This window comes from Vigna unguiculata, chromosome 8 (assembly GCF_004118075.2).
Source record: "Vigna unguiculata cultivar IT97K-499-35 chromosome 8, ASM411807v1, whole genome shotgun sequence".
NCBI classification, from domain to species: Eukaryota; Viridiplantae; Streptophyta; class Magnoliopsida; order Fabales; family Fabaceae; genus Vigna; species Vigna unguiculata.
In genome coordinates this window covers 35152902-35167339 of record NC_040286.1, presented here as the reverse complement: position 1 = coordinate 35167339, position 14438 = coordinate 35152902, and the positions used below count along the sequence as shown (strand labels likewise).

General features: G+C 32.4%; 2 protein-coding genes across 2 annotated transcripts; both read left to right on the top strand.

Annotated features, from left to right (window-relative positions):
• The first annotated feature begins 4001 nt into the window (after nucleotides 1-4001).
• Nucleotides 4002-7138, top strand: LOC114194062 (ankyrin repeat-containing protein ITN1-like). The gene is made up of 6 exons (XM_028084105.1): nucleotides 4002-4082; nucleotides 4425-4583; nucleotides 4822-5163; nucleotides 5509-5619; nucleotides 5918-6357; nucleotides 6463-7138. Exons 2-6 carry the CDS (start codon nucleotides 4457-4459, stop codon nucleotides 7024-7026), a joined length of 1584 nt encoding a protein of 527 aa, XP_027939906.1. The 5' UTR covers nucleotides 4002-4082; nucleotides 4425-4456; the 3' UTR covers nucleotides 7027-7138.
• Nucleotides 7139-9158: 2020 nt separating this feature from the next.
• On the top strand, nucleotides 9159-12264 carry LOC114194082. Its single transcript, XM_028084132.1, has 6 exons — nucleotides 9159-9291; nucleotides 9386-9535; nucleotides 9613-9966; nucleotides 10245-10355; nucleotides 10886-11331; nucleotides 11651-12264. Exons 2-6 carry the CDS (start codon nucleotides 9412-9414, stop codon nucleotides 12212-12214), a joined length of 1599 nt encoding a protein of 532 aa, XP_027939933.1. The 5' UTR covers nucleotides 9159-9291; nucleotides 9386-9411; the 3' UTR covers nucleotides 12215-12264.
• The last annotated feature ends 2174 nt before the right edge of the window (nucleotides 12265-14438 follow it).

Genomic DNA, 14438 nt, shown 5'->3' with positions numbered 1-14438 from the left:
ATGGAGCAACGTTTTATGGAACAACTTCAACAGCAACAACAAATACAAAGAACACTTGAAGAAAAGCTTCAGTCCATGCAGCAACAGAACATGGAATTACCCACTCAAGCTCCAACAGGACAACGTGTGAGTACAAAAGGCTCATGCTCTGGTGTAGATCATACTGACTACACAAGTCAGTATGAGTTATTGGTTGATGAAGACCCCCCGCGCGTAGTGGCCATAGGACGACAACTTCAGGGTGGGGAGACTATCCATGGTGTTCCTCTATTGCCCCATCATGTGCGTGTGATGATTGATGAAGTTCGAGATCCCCATGCCCAAGTGCCTGTGCCAACTTCAGAAATCCAATTTGTTGGGGAAGCTTTAGGCACATTTATTGCTTGGCCTAAAGCATTGATCATGCCATACTTTAGCCCACCAAAGGTATTATGACATCATGTTTTTAGTAGTTCAATCTTACAATTTATAAAACTTTTAACGTCAAACCTTTCTAAATCTTTATTTCAGTCCACTCGTCCTGAAAAACAGCCGGTCCGACGTCCACGTGTTATACGTGAAGATGATGAAATGGCGGAAGCAGAAGATGATCCTCTAGGAAAGCTGCTTCTGAAATTACACAAGTTGAAAAGAGGACCGGTAGAGCTAGAGTGGGAGTTAAGAGTATTTGGCCTCCATTGTCATGTCCCATTGTACATAAACCTGAATGATGCACTAGAGATCATTACAGGAGACAAGATGTTAAATATTTCAGTCATACAACTATGGTGCATGTAAGATTTTTTTTATTGTATTTCATATTTAAAGCAAGGAATTGGTACCTTTTAATATTATACCTAACTGTCTTCTTGTAGGTACATGGACAAAGTCATTGTGGACCAAGGTCGATCTTCCGTCTATGGATTCATTGAACCTCAAACAATTCAACCTTCGGGAAACTCACCTGACCAAATCAAACTTTATTTGCAAACATGGATGGTTGAGTCAAATAGAGAGATCTACTTTGCGCCATACATTGATTCGTAAGTGTTTTTGCTAATAATATTTTGTGAAGTATTATTAATTATTTTGGCTAAGTACTTGTGATTGATGGTAGGTATCATTGGCAACTTTGTCTCATCATTCCAAGACAATGCCTAGTTGTATGGTTTTGTTCATGCTATAGGAAGATTCCACCAGCTTTTAAAAACATGTTACAAGAGTAAGTATTATTTTTTTTTCAATCCTAACCTATGTATCTACTTAGTTATAAAAACTTATATATGTTTTATGTTTCCAAAATTTCATTAGAATTGTGGGTAAACCTAGAGGCCAACAACTTAAAGTCATATATCCAAAGGTTAGAACTCATTCATTTTAAAGTTATTAATTTCTGTATGTCAACTTATGACTTTGATGTGTTTATTTTATTTGTAATGTTCAGTGTAACAAGCAAGAAGATTCATGGGAATGTGGATATTATGTCATGTCTTGGATAAGAACAATCATTCGAGCTGCAGTTAAAGATGAATGGATAGAGGTAATTATATATATCTTTCACATATTATAAATCATATCAAACTTTAAAGAATGATATTCATACATAATGAAATTGTATTACTTTTTCAGCGATTCAAGAATCCATCACCTCTACCAGATGACATTATCCACACACTAAGACAAGAATGGGCAGCATATCTATTGGAGAGATGGAGTTGATACCACATGAATTAGAACTCGTTTTAAAAACTTTATTGTACAAGAATTTCATGTTGAAACTTTTAGTTTGTTGTTATTTATATTAGTTTAGAATATATGTTGAAACTTTAGTTCTATTATATATAACTGTAACTCTAAAATTGTGCTGAAAGTTTTATGAAATTGTTCTGGGAATTTTCTGATTTTCAGGTGTGTGGATATTGTAAAAACAGTCAAATTTTTTTAAAAAAATGGTGCAGTTTGACGTCTGGTGTGCCCTGACAGACGTAATTTAACGTCGGACTGTACCAGGGCCGACGTAATTTAACGTCTGACTGTTGCAGGGCCGACGTTATTTAACATCTGACAGTCTCTGACAGACGTTAAATTGCTCAGTTTTTTCCCTCTTTCTGGTGCAAAAATTGACGTCTGCTATTACTGGCCCCGACGTTGGATAACGTCGGACTCCCAAAAGGACCGACGTCAAGTGACGTCTGCTATTTTGCCGACGTTATTTTGACGTCATCCGATACGACGTCGGTGTTTGGGCAGACGTCAAAGGTCGAAAATGTCGGACGTTAAAAGGCTTTTTTGTGTTAGTGTTTTAACAAGTAATATATTTATTGTGTTATTTTACATTAATATTTTGACACCGAAAAGAGATTTGTATATGTCAATTTAGTTTAGTCCACAAAGTTGACTCTGGCTTTCATGGGCTGAAGCCGAAAAAGTTTATATTGTCAAAATTTTATTGAAAAAATTCACAACATCAAAATGTCCACAAAATGTTATGCGAGTCTGTGCCGTCCATGAACCTTTGTTTAAACATAAAAAAATGTATATATTATTAAAAAAAATATTATTGGACATATAAGTAACAATGAGTATGAAAGTCAAAACTTCAACTTAGATGACATGGCTCAAACTTTGATTTAGGTTGACTAGTCAAATTTTGATTTAGGTTGATTTATCGACCTTCCACTTGGGACGAATTGTCTTGATGTTTTGTTTTGACCGATTCATCTAAATCATCGGCACTCGGCTTGACTATGACCCAAACTGAGTTGGCTCACCCTTCAGTCAAGGATAGTCCGTCTTGACTTGATTTACCTATCTCAACCTTTGGTCATGGTTCCGGTCTCAACCTTTGGCACAAACCTGTTTGCCTTGACCTTCTATCTAGGTAAGCTCATCTTGACATTTGGTTCAAGTTGGTCTGGCTCGACCTTTAACTTAGACTGACTTATTTCAAGCAAGTGTATCTTATTAGAATAAACGAACATACAAGGTTAAAATTGAATGGTAGTTCAAAAAAGAGTGAAAATTCATTGATAAGTATTCATGATCTGAAATGCTTCTATCGAGGAGAAAGTATACAATATTGAAAAGACATTCTTAAAATTATTAAAAATTCAAGTTTAAACCCGAATGACACATTAAGTAAAAATAAAAAATTTGAACAACATAAAAAAACTTACAAATTTATTATCATAAGATATTTTGGATAAGAGGAGATATTATTATAAGATAAAATTGTCAAAATAATTATTAAAAAATTATTTTCCTTTTAAATATATTGGTTTCACTCTCTAATATCCACACCGAAGAGAACGTTTGAAGAAGACGACAAAATGTTCGGGGTAATCCAACTTCATATGACAGCAACATAACAAAGAGACGGTGATAAACGTTGGGAAAGTTGTGTCGACGCCATTGAAAAAAGTATGAAGCTTCAACTTATCTTTATTCTCCCATCCAATTACCAAATCCAGTTCATCAAGTAACGTACTTTGGAATCTAATTCTCCCGCGCTTTTCTTCCCCATACTTTTTAATCACAACACCTCCTTTCATGTCACAAAATTATAAATAGTAATTAAACATTAAAAGTGACATTTTCAACTTTAACTTATATTACCCGTCAATGTTGTTTTAAAAACATTTTATTTTTAATTTTCAATTTTCATATATTTTTGAAAAGAGTATTTTTATTCCAGAAAAGAACTATTCTTCCTTCTCCATCATATCAGAACTAAGCATCTCCCTTCCCACGATAATCACCTTACCATACACGCCACTTACCAAACCTTATATTATTTTCTTTATTCTATACATGGTAGGTTTTACAGAGGAAGTTTCACTGGAAAGATACGATATCAACAAGATCTGAGCTCAATCACATAAATTATTGACATCATTCTCAAATCAAAACAAGGTAATAGATCGATGGGTCTTTATCCTTATATAATACTTTACTATCTTATTTTTAGCTAACGTGCAACTTAGACTCACACTTAAATTTTTAAATTCTTAACGCATGTTATTAGCTTCAAATGTGCCTTATAAATACCCTCTGTTATCGCCTACCCCAATCACCATACTGTACTTGCCACTGCAATTTTCCAGGTAAACTCAATTCTCACTTTCACTTTATCTTCTTTCTTCTCTCTATGTTTTTAGCTTCAACTGCGCCTCATCTTATTTTTTGATCAAATTCTAAATAAAGTAAAGGCCCCACATGTATAAGTAAATTTGCCCCTACTTGTATGGATATATTAGTTGTGTTATTCTCCTATTTAAATTAAAGTTTGACTCTAATAATATATATGTGATACAGAATTTCATTAAATTATGACACTTAAACTTTCAAACATAATTAGAAAAGAAGATAATGAAACGTATGTGACTTTGTGCTGGAAAACTAATGTGTCTGGTTTTACATTATTATTATTATTATATATGCTGAAGCTTAGAGGGCTTGGAAAGAAGGAAGCAACAGCATGAATCCCGATGTGGCTGCTGCTTCAGATGTACCCGACATTAAGATTATAATACCAGGAGATGATGAAAGCCATGCCTCACCACCAAATTTAATGGATGAAATTAGGAACTCCAAAGAACGTGGGGGTAAGTTATGCATACTTGAAACTATTGTATTCACATGGAACATGAATCATGACACATAAACTCAATTTACACGTAAGGAAACGTAAGGAATTGACACCACTCATAATTCAAAATCTTAAAATAATGAGTTTATAGATATTCATCTATTTATAATGTTTAACTTTCTATTTTTACTAAGACTTAGACTCACACTTGAATTTTTACACCGCGACCAAAATTATGTTTGAAAATATTGCAGATATGTACATGCATGCATTCCTGGATGAGTGGGATAAAATGTTACCCATTGTTAAAGAAGATCCAAATAGTGTGCGCATCCCATTGACTGGATTAGGCGACACAGCTCTTCATGTAGCAGCAGGTGCGGGGAACACTACTTTTGTTGAAGAGTTGATTAAGCTTATGAGCCCAGAAGATGTGCTGAGACCAAACTCATATGGGATGCTTCCGGTTCACTTGGCTGCTTTATCTTCCCATCACAGAATAGTTCAACTTCTATGCTCCCACCATCTGCTCGACAAAATGACTTACAAGGATATTGAAAAACTGTTTTTTATGACCATCAACAACAACATGTTTGGTAAGTGCATCTATAACTAATTAAACACCCTTGTTTATCCTTTTTAAAGCTAGTGGTAGAGTATTTGTCATGTTTTACTAATTAACCAACTCAACCAATTCAACTGATATGATCAAATATCTTCTGTTAAATTCATTATAAACTCAATTACAAATTTAAATGATCTGTTCAAATTATTTTGATCCAAACCCAGATCAGATTCAATATATAATTTTCAATTTGGTAAAAGTTTTTCTTTACTTTATTTGAAAAATTGAGAGTAGACTGAGAAAATTAAAAAGGATACCCCATTTTGCTTTCTACATATGCAGTTCATCATGGCTATTTAATTTGTGCATTTCACAGATGTGGCCATTAAATTATTTGAAAAACGTCCAGTTGAATTGACCTTTGCAAGAGATGAACAACGGCTAACATCATTACATATACTGGCGCGAAAGCCTTATGAAGTTCTAAGTAAGCTTAATTATCTTGGTTCTTAGTTTAGAAATTTATGCATCTATATATTTTTAAATAACAATTACTTAATTCTTAATCGTCAATATTTAGTCTTATAATAATGTTAATATATTAGATATTTATTAAGTTTATCAGTCTCGTGATACAAACGTATAGCAACTGACAAGCAAATATTTACACTAGGAGTATAGAACTTTCTATATAGAAAAAAAAGTGCTTAATGTAAAATCAACTTTTAATTTGACTTGTTTTTTTTATTTGTTTTTCCTATTAATCATTTCTCGGACCAATCTAGAGAGAAAATTACAGGACGACATTGAAACAAGACGATCAACCGTAACGGGTATGGACTTGCTGAGGAGGATATGGACCGAAGTTAGAAAACTGAAAATCAAAGAGATTTTGGATTTGACTACTAAACCATCCGCAGTGTTGTTTGATGCAATAGAATCAGGAAACCATGACATAGTAATAGAGTATTTTATGGAGAGTGTTGCAATACTCACGAACATAAAGGACTCTAATGGACGAAACCTAGTGCACTTGTTGTTTTTATATCGGCGTTTGGAAGTCTTTCATCCGTTAGTAAATGATAAAAAACAACATTTACTACGAGCAGTGGATAATGAAGGTAACAACGTCCTACACTTGGCTGCACTTTTGCCCCTTGAATTCAAATCATTCTCAGGTTTAAGTGCAAAAATTCAAATGCAAAGAGAGCTCGGTTGGTTCGAGGTCAGTTCATTCATTTCCTTTTTCTTATTCAATCGTTCTTTATTAATTAGTATTGTAAGACATGGGATCAAGAAATCTTGACACGTACTTGTGGTTGATAAATAGGGGGCAGAGAGGAGTGTTCCTCATGAATTAAGGAGTATGAGAAACAAGAAGGGAAAGACACCAATTGATGTATTTTATGACGAACACAAACAATTATCCAAAGATATCAAAGAATCTGCCAAAGGAATAGCAGATTCCGGGATGGTTGTGGCAACACTTGTTGCTACTGTAGCATTTGCAGCTGCTCTCACGGTTCCGGGTAATAAGAACAGTGCCTGGTTCATTGTCTTCATCGTCACAAATGCAATCGCATTGTTTACTTCTTCTGCATCCATACTCTCTTTCTTGTCAAATTTCACTTCTTCAAGATTCGCAGACACTGAATTTGTCATGTCACTACATCCCAGCTTGACTTTTGGACCTGAGTTACTAATCATATCTGTTGCTGCTATGGTTGTGGCTTTCATTGCAGCATCCTTTCTGATATTTGATTGCACAACAAAATGGGTTTCTTATGTAGTAACTCCAATGGGGGTTTTCCCATTGCTTGTGTTTATTCTCTTTCAATCTAAGTTCTTCGACGACTCCTATTGGGCTAAATACTATCGTCCCAAACTTCGGTAACTTAAATGCTCACACACCTAAGTTAGCGTTAGTATTATTAAATTTTAGCATCATTAAGTGTGTTATCCTATATTTTTCCGTGTCTTTGCATTCTCCACCTCATTGTATAATTTATTTGTGAAATAATAAAGTTTGTGTTTGAATTTGTGATTACTGAACATATATATCATACCACAAAGCTTTGTCTATCCCAAACTTTCAACTTCGATTTGTAAGCAAAACCATTGTTGCATTAACTTCAATGCTGGTAACATGGAGAAAACAAATAATGAGGATTAAGTAAAGTAGTGGAACAAATATCGTTCCAACACTTGCTTCAAAACACATATTTTTTCACACTAGAAGGCTATCATTGTAACAGACTTAATTTTATAATTCTCATTTATAATTCAGAATAAGAGTAAAATTGTATTTTTCTTATTGATGGAAAAAAACATTAAAGATTAACTAAGCCTATCTTGAAGCAACAAAGTTTGGAGAGGAGGCAAATTATATTCATTATAATTATGAAATACTATTGTGATTCAAACATAGGAGACAACAAATTAGAAAAGCAAACCCAAGCAAAAAAAAGTGGCAAGTGAACATCTTAATTAGGAACTCAATATCAGATTGGTAAAGACTTTGTGAACGAACGAACCTTGGGCATTGAGTTCTCGCAACAACTTAACTGTTTCATCATTAAAAGCTCTTAAAATATCTTATTAATCACTGGAGTAACCCATTTATAAAAACCAATTTATAAACCAACACTAAAAAAAATCCTCAATTAGAATACAATTTTAAGAACAATATTTAGTAACTATATCAATTTACAAAAGTAAAAATGACTAGTTACTAAAATAATCACTATTATAAATAAAAAATTATAATTGGGCACTAATTAATTAGAGACTAAGTTAGAAACTAATTCATTTGGTAGTCAAAATCTAGTTAATTTTTAGTGATCAATTTCCTTTAGTAGCTAGAACCTTGGAAGCTAATTTTAGAGACTAATTTATTGATCAATTATAATTATAATTTTTTATTCATAATAGTAACTATTTAAGTAACCAATAATTATTATTTTTTAAAATTGGTATCTCTATAATTACTAACAATTATTGGTCACTAAAATTGATTACTATTTAAAAGTTTTCTTGTAATGTAAAATTTATTAGTAATTAAAATAATATCTAATTTAGTCTTTAAATTAGTCACTTTAGTGAATTTGTCCATAAATTAGTCATAAACAATAGTTACCAACGTTTTAGCTAAAAAAAATAGTTTCTAAAAAAAATAGTTTCTTAATTTATAAATTGATCCCTATAACCCTATAGTGACTAATTATTTTTTGTCACTAACATTGGTCATTATTTTTCCTAACCTTTTATGTTATATGTGCCAAGTTATACGTTACTCGTCTCCTCTTCCTTCTACTTGCTTGTCTTTTAGCACTCCCTTAGTATTGAATATGGTAATGCTGGTTTGGTATTCTGTTTCATAGAAAAAGAATAAAAGGTTCCCATGGTGAGACCTTCATTCAATAAAACATGTAAAAAAAGAGAGGCAGAGAGAACTGAAGTGTAAAACATATACTTTTATGCAGAATCAGTCACCGAAACATACAAAAGAAGTTCCTATATAAACAAGAAGAAAACATAAAACAAACAAAAGTGATCAATTTATCACAATATAAAAAAATTCTTAAATAATAATTAATTTTAGTAATAAAAAATTATTAATCACTTTAACAACCAATTGATTGATTATTAAAATAATTAATTTTATGAATAAAAAATTATAATTAATTACTAAATTAATCATTCACTGATTTAAAAATTAATTTTTGTAATAATAAGTAATGTATACCGACCGATTCCTCTTGGTAACCAAGATAATTAATTTTTAGAAACCAATTTAAATCAATAATAATTTTTTCTTAGATGCTTTACTCTTGGTTATGTTATCTTCCAACAACTTCCGAATGTGAAAATAGATCAATTTAAGAATTTGGAGAGAATGTCTGTGGAACATATTAGTACCCACTCTTTCTTCTTTACTCTTGGAATGCAGCTATACTCGGGTTTTACTTTTGGAATTTAGCAGTGCTTGAGTTTTGCTTTTGGGACAGATTCTCTGACAACAAGTTTCAGCAACAGAAAAGAAATAGAAGAGTGGTACAAAAGTTGAGAATAGAACTGCAACAATATAATAGAATTAGAAGAGGTTTCATTCTCCATCAACACACATCTATCTTCTTACAAGGATCACCATTCGCCACAGGTAAACTTCAATCACTTTCACTTCATCTTCTTTATTTTATTTTATGTAAATAAAATAGATACCAGATTCTTAGGAACCATAAATCTATTGTCAGTTTCAGGTTTTCATTTTGGTGAGAAAATGACGAATCCTGATGTGGAAGTTTCAGATGAATCCTACATTCAGATTATTACAGTATCACGAGATTATCTGAGCCATAACCAAACTCTTCCCTCTGTTGCTACGTCACAAGCTGTCTCACAAGGTTTTAATACAATAATATGGCTTGATAGATTTGAGTTGTAAAAATAGTTACTAAAATGAAGTTTGAAAGGATTGCAGATTATATTGAAGTATTGTACCGGCTTGCACTCGTAGGTGAATGGCATGAAATGAAACCCATTGTTGAAAATGATCCTGCTAGTGTTCGCGTTCCACTGAATCCAGATGGCGACACAGTTCTTCATCTAGCAGTAATTTCAGATAACGATAAAATGGTGGAAGAGTTGGTTAATGTTATGGCGATAGAAGACATGCTAAAACCAAACTCAGCGGGGTGGCTTCCCGTTCACCTTGCTGCTATGCCTGTCCGTTACACAAGAATGAAATATCTATACTCGCAACATCTGCTTGACAGAATGGCTCACCATGACATTGAATTTCTCTTTTTTGTTGCCCTTGAAAGCAACTTGTTTGGTAAGAGCATGTTTGTCAGCTCATAACTCGCTATTTCTCACAATTTTTAGAACTCTAACCCTGGTTCCACTTCATTGCAAAATTAGATACAAGACTCAAAAATACTATTTCATTTGACATCAGAGTAATAACATTTATCAAAATAAATGAGCATGATGTTAATAACCCATGAAATGCATCGTCTTTACCCTCATTTTGTAATTACTATTATTTCAAGCAACTTTGTATTACCTTGCCTTCCTAGTCCATCATTGCTATTTAATTTGTGCATTTCACAGACTTGGCCATGAAATTATTTAAAATGTATACACCTCAATTGACCATGGCAAGAGATGGAAAGCAGCTAACAGCATTGCATCGGCTGGCGCGAATGCCTTCAGAAATTCTACGTATGTTTCATTTCCATTTATGCATCTATATTTGTATATAAAAAAAATAAGAATTACTCGTTAATTGTCTTGCCAATATTCAGTGTTATAATAGTAATAGATTAATAGAGGAAAGGAACAAGAAGGAAAAAGAGGATACAGCCCGGGGAATGAGAGAAAGAAGAAACAAAGAGAAGAGAGCATGAAGTATAAGATAATCATATTTTAATCCAACACTTTAATCGTCCTTTAATTATTTAGTGTTATTTTTTTAGAAATGTAATATGATGATTTAAAAATATTAGACTAATAAATTAAAAGTAAATAAAAAAAGTAAGTAAAAATATCATTGTGAAAGGATATATAAAAAGGAAAAGAATAAAACAACGTTAGATGCATAAATTAAGTTATTATAGCAACTGAGCAAATTTAGGAGTAATATATATAAAACTTTTTAGAGGGAATTAAAACAAAAAAATATGTGCTTAATATAAGATCAACTTTTTTTTTCTCTTCTCGTGTTATAATTATGATTTCTTTGACCAATCTAGAGAGGGAATTACTAGACCACAATGATAACAGTGGACTATCAAAAGTAACGGGCATGCAATTGCTGAGAGAGATATGGACGGAAGTTGAACATTTGGAATTACGAAAAATAATATCGTTGACTACTGATCCCACACCAATATTGCTTGATGCACTGGAATCAGGAAATGATGATCAAGTAATTCGGCTTTTCTTGAGGATACCTCAAACAGTCATCTACTCAATTGACTCTAAACAACGGAACCTATTCCACTTGCTTCTTCACTATCGACGTTTAAACATCTTTGATGAGTATAAAAATATTAGTGTGATAAAGTATTTAATGCTAGGGTTGGATGACGAGGGTAACAACGTTCTACACGAGGCTGCGCACCTACCACCTCAATTCCAACTAAACTCTGGTTTAAATGCAGTCATTCAAATGAAAACAGAGCACGCATGGTTCAAGGTCAATTCATTCATTTCCCTATTTTTATTCGATCATTTCTGTTATTTATAGATCCATGCACCCACATGTCTTTATATATATGAAATGATATTTGACAAAATTTTATTTGGTAAACTTTGATAAATAATCATTCTTGATAAAAAAATTATAAAATTTTACTATTTTATTTTTGTAACTTCCTAAAAAAAATACAAAATTATTTTATTTATTAATTTTGTCAATTTTATCAATAAAATATTTGTTAAAAAATCCTTTTTATTTGTATATATATATATACAAAAATATATTAACATATACTTTTGATTTTGATTACAAGTAGAAAGTAGAGAAAAGCGTTCCTTTTGAAATACGGAGCGAAAAAAACAAGAATGGAAAGACTCCAATTGAGGTATTTTATGATGAGCATAAGCCGTTATCGAAAGAGATCAAAGAATCCGCCAAAGGAATAGCAGAATCTGGGATGCTTGTGGCAACGCTTGTTGCCACCGTAGCATTTGCAGCTGCTCTCACCGTTCCAGGTGACAAGAAGAATCCCTGGTTCATTGTCTTCATCGTCACAAATGCAGTGGCCTTATTCACTTCTTCTGCCTCCATACTCTCTTTCTTGTCAAATTTCACTTCTTCAAGATTTGCAGAAACTGAATTTGTTATATCACTGCATCCCAGCTTGACTTTTGGACCTGCATTCCTATTTGCCTCAGTTGCTGCTATGGTTGTGGCTTTCATTGCAGCCTCCTTTCTCATATTTGATCACACAACAAGTTGGGTTTCGTTTGTGGTGACTCCAATGGGGGTTTTCCCATTGCTTGTGTTTCTTCTCTTTCAATCTAGATTCTGCGATGATTTATTTTGGTCTAGATACTATCGTCCCAAACTTCGGTAACCTGTTTCTTACAACATCATTAAGTGTTTTTCCTATTTTATGTGTCTTAATTACTCCATCATTTCTGTCTATCATTTGTTTTGTTTGTGAAACATAGAAGTTGTGTTTGAAATTGAGATTAATAAAAAGGTTTATTTAGGCATAATTGGGAAGAATTTACGTAAATAAATAAATCTTTAACAAATTATGAATTTTCGGATAATTCGTATTGAAAATTACAAATCTACTCATTTATTTATATTAGTAATTTTTAAAAATCTACTCATTTTCATAAATTCTCCAAAACTAAGCATTCTTATAAATAAACTAACTAACTGTTACATTCAGGAAAGGAGTGTGAAGAAATCCGTAATAAATAAATTAAAAAAAAATAGAATTTATGGATAATTTGTCTTGAGAAACATAAATCTACTCATTTATTTATGCCCGTAATTTTAAAAAATCTACTTATTTTCATAAATTCTCCACAAATCTGCACCATTCTTATAGATAAGCCTACTTGTTTTATCAATAACCTTTACCCCTCTCATGTTCCAATCTATATAATACCTAGTTCTATACAAGAAATGGTTATTTTTATATGGACAATAGTAGGTTAACACACCTATGATAATAAATTATTATTTTTGTATGGACAATAATAGATCGTATTAGTGAAAAATGACAATGCACCGGTCGCACGTAACAGATAATAAATATTGATCTCTTCAAATAAATTTGTGCAACATATGAAATTCTTGCAATTCACAACTCAAATAGATAAGGGATTTACAAAAACATTAAAAAATTCTTTTTGGTATTTTATCAAACACCCACTACTGGAAAATGGACAAATAGTGACTAATATCAGTGACTAAAAATGTTAGTTATTATCAGTTACCAAAATAGTGACCGAATATTTCTTTCTAAATGAGTGACTGATTTAATGACCAATTGTTCAGTCACAAAATCGTTCACTATTTTATTTATTTTTTATTCTGTTAATATAAATAATAGTTTAAATTCATTCTTAAACTCTTTCTTTAAGTTGTCTCTCCACTTTCCCACTCAAAAATTTTACACTCTTCTTTCCCTCCCAAAAATCTTACACATTAGAAACTCCTTCCAGCAAATATTCCTTCAGCTCTTCACGAAGAAACAGGTCTTGTTCACGAACCAGACCCATATGCAACTGTTCTTCACGACCTAAACCAAGACGCGTGTCTTCTTCACGGTCTAGAGCCATAACCAGACACAAGTCTTCTCAACAATCTATAACCATATGCATGTTTTCTTCACAATGCAGAACCAAACACGGTGCTTCTTCACGACCCAGACCCTTCACGAACTAGAATTGGGACCAACAAGTGAAAACACTAACCCTAATAGTCGAATCATAAACCCTACCCTTCTCGCAAAAAATAATTGATTGGTCAAGTAAGTAAATGTAATGCCCATTTCTCTAATTTATGTGTTTGTGTTTTCATTTGAAATTTGTTTCATGTAATCTATTTGAGAAAGTGCATGAATGAGTCAATGATAACTCAATTTATATACATTCATATTGAAGCTTATTGCATTCACTTGACATTTTTGTTTCTTTTATCTTTCAATCTTAGCTTAGATATGTGATATTTTAGGTAGTTTTCAGCACCTACAACATCACCTAGCGCATCAGAACTATCACCAAGCGCCTTCTGTTAGTGAAAAACCAACACGGCAAGTGCACTGGTCGCACTTAGCAAGTAATAAGTATTTTATCGTTTTCTCCCAAGGGACTTGTGCAACGCATGATAACTCTCACAATTCACAACTCAATTAGACACAAAGTTCACAAAAATACTAAGAAACTCTTTTTGTATTTTATGAAACAGTTGGTGTGCAACAAGAAATTAATTAACATAGTGTATTTACAATTTGTCAAGATTAGACTTCAACCACTTCATTCTCATACATTCTAAATTATCTCAATTCCATATTCATGTTAAAATCAATCCACAAAATACTCAAATCTTATTCCTAGAGCCTTTGAGCCTATGATCACTCATTAAGTTTCAATTCCTTGAATCATCAACAAGTGAAATCGTGCATTAGTTTCAAGAATCTAAGATTACTAATTAACCAAGTTCTATTCCTAGATACAACATCCATTAGGTATTTAATTTCAAATCTAGATTCTAAAGATGTTTCCCAACACCTCAAGAATCACAAATCAAGCATGGAAACAATCCACATCAAGCATTAA

What these genes read in the sequence shown, in the direction of transcription:
- LOC114194062 (XM_028084105.1), top strand. Translation starts at nt 4,457, where the DNA reads ATGAATCCCGATGTGGCTGCTGCTTCAGATGTACCCGACATTAAGATT. An exon ending in GAACTCCAAAGAACGTGGGG is followed by an intron (nt 4,584 to 4,821) that starts GTAAGTTATGCA and finishes AAAATATTGCAG; the next exon opens with ATATGTACATGCATGCATTC. An exon ending in GAGAGCTCGGTTGGTTCGAG is followed by an intron (nt 6,358 to 6,462) that starts GTCAGTTCATTC and finishes GTTGATAAATAG; the next exon opens with GGGGCAGAGAGGAGTGTTCC.
- LOC114194082 (XM_028084132.1), top strand. Translation starts at nt 9,412, where the DNA reads ATGACGAATCCTGATGTGGAAGTTTCAGATGAATCCTACATTCAGATT. An exon ending in GTCACAAGCTGTCTCACAAG is followed by an intron (nt 9,536 to 9,612) that starts GTTTTAATACAA and finishes AAAGGATTGCAG; the next exon opens with ATTATATTGAAGTATTGTAC. An exon ending in AATGCCTTCAGAAATTCTAC is followed by an intron (nt 10,356 to 10,885) that starts GTATGTTTCATT and finishes TGACCAATCTAG; the next exon opens with AGAGGGAATTACTAGACCAC.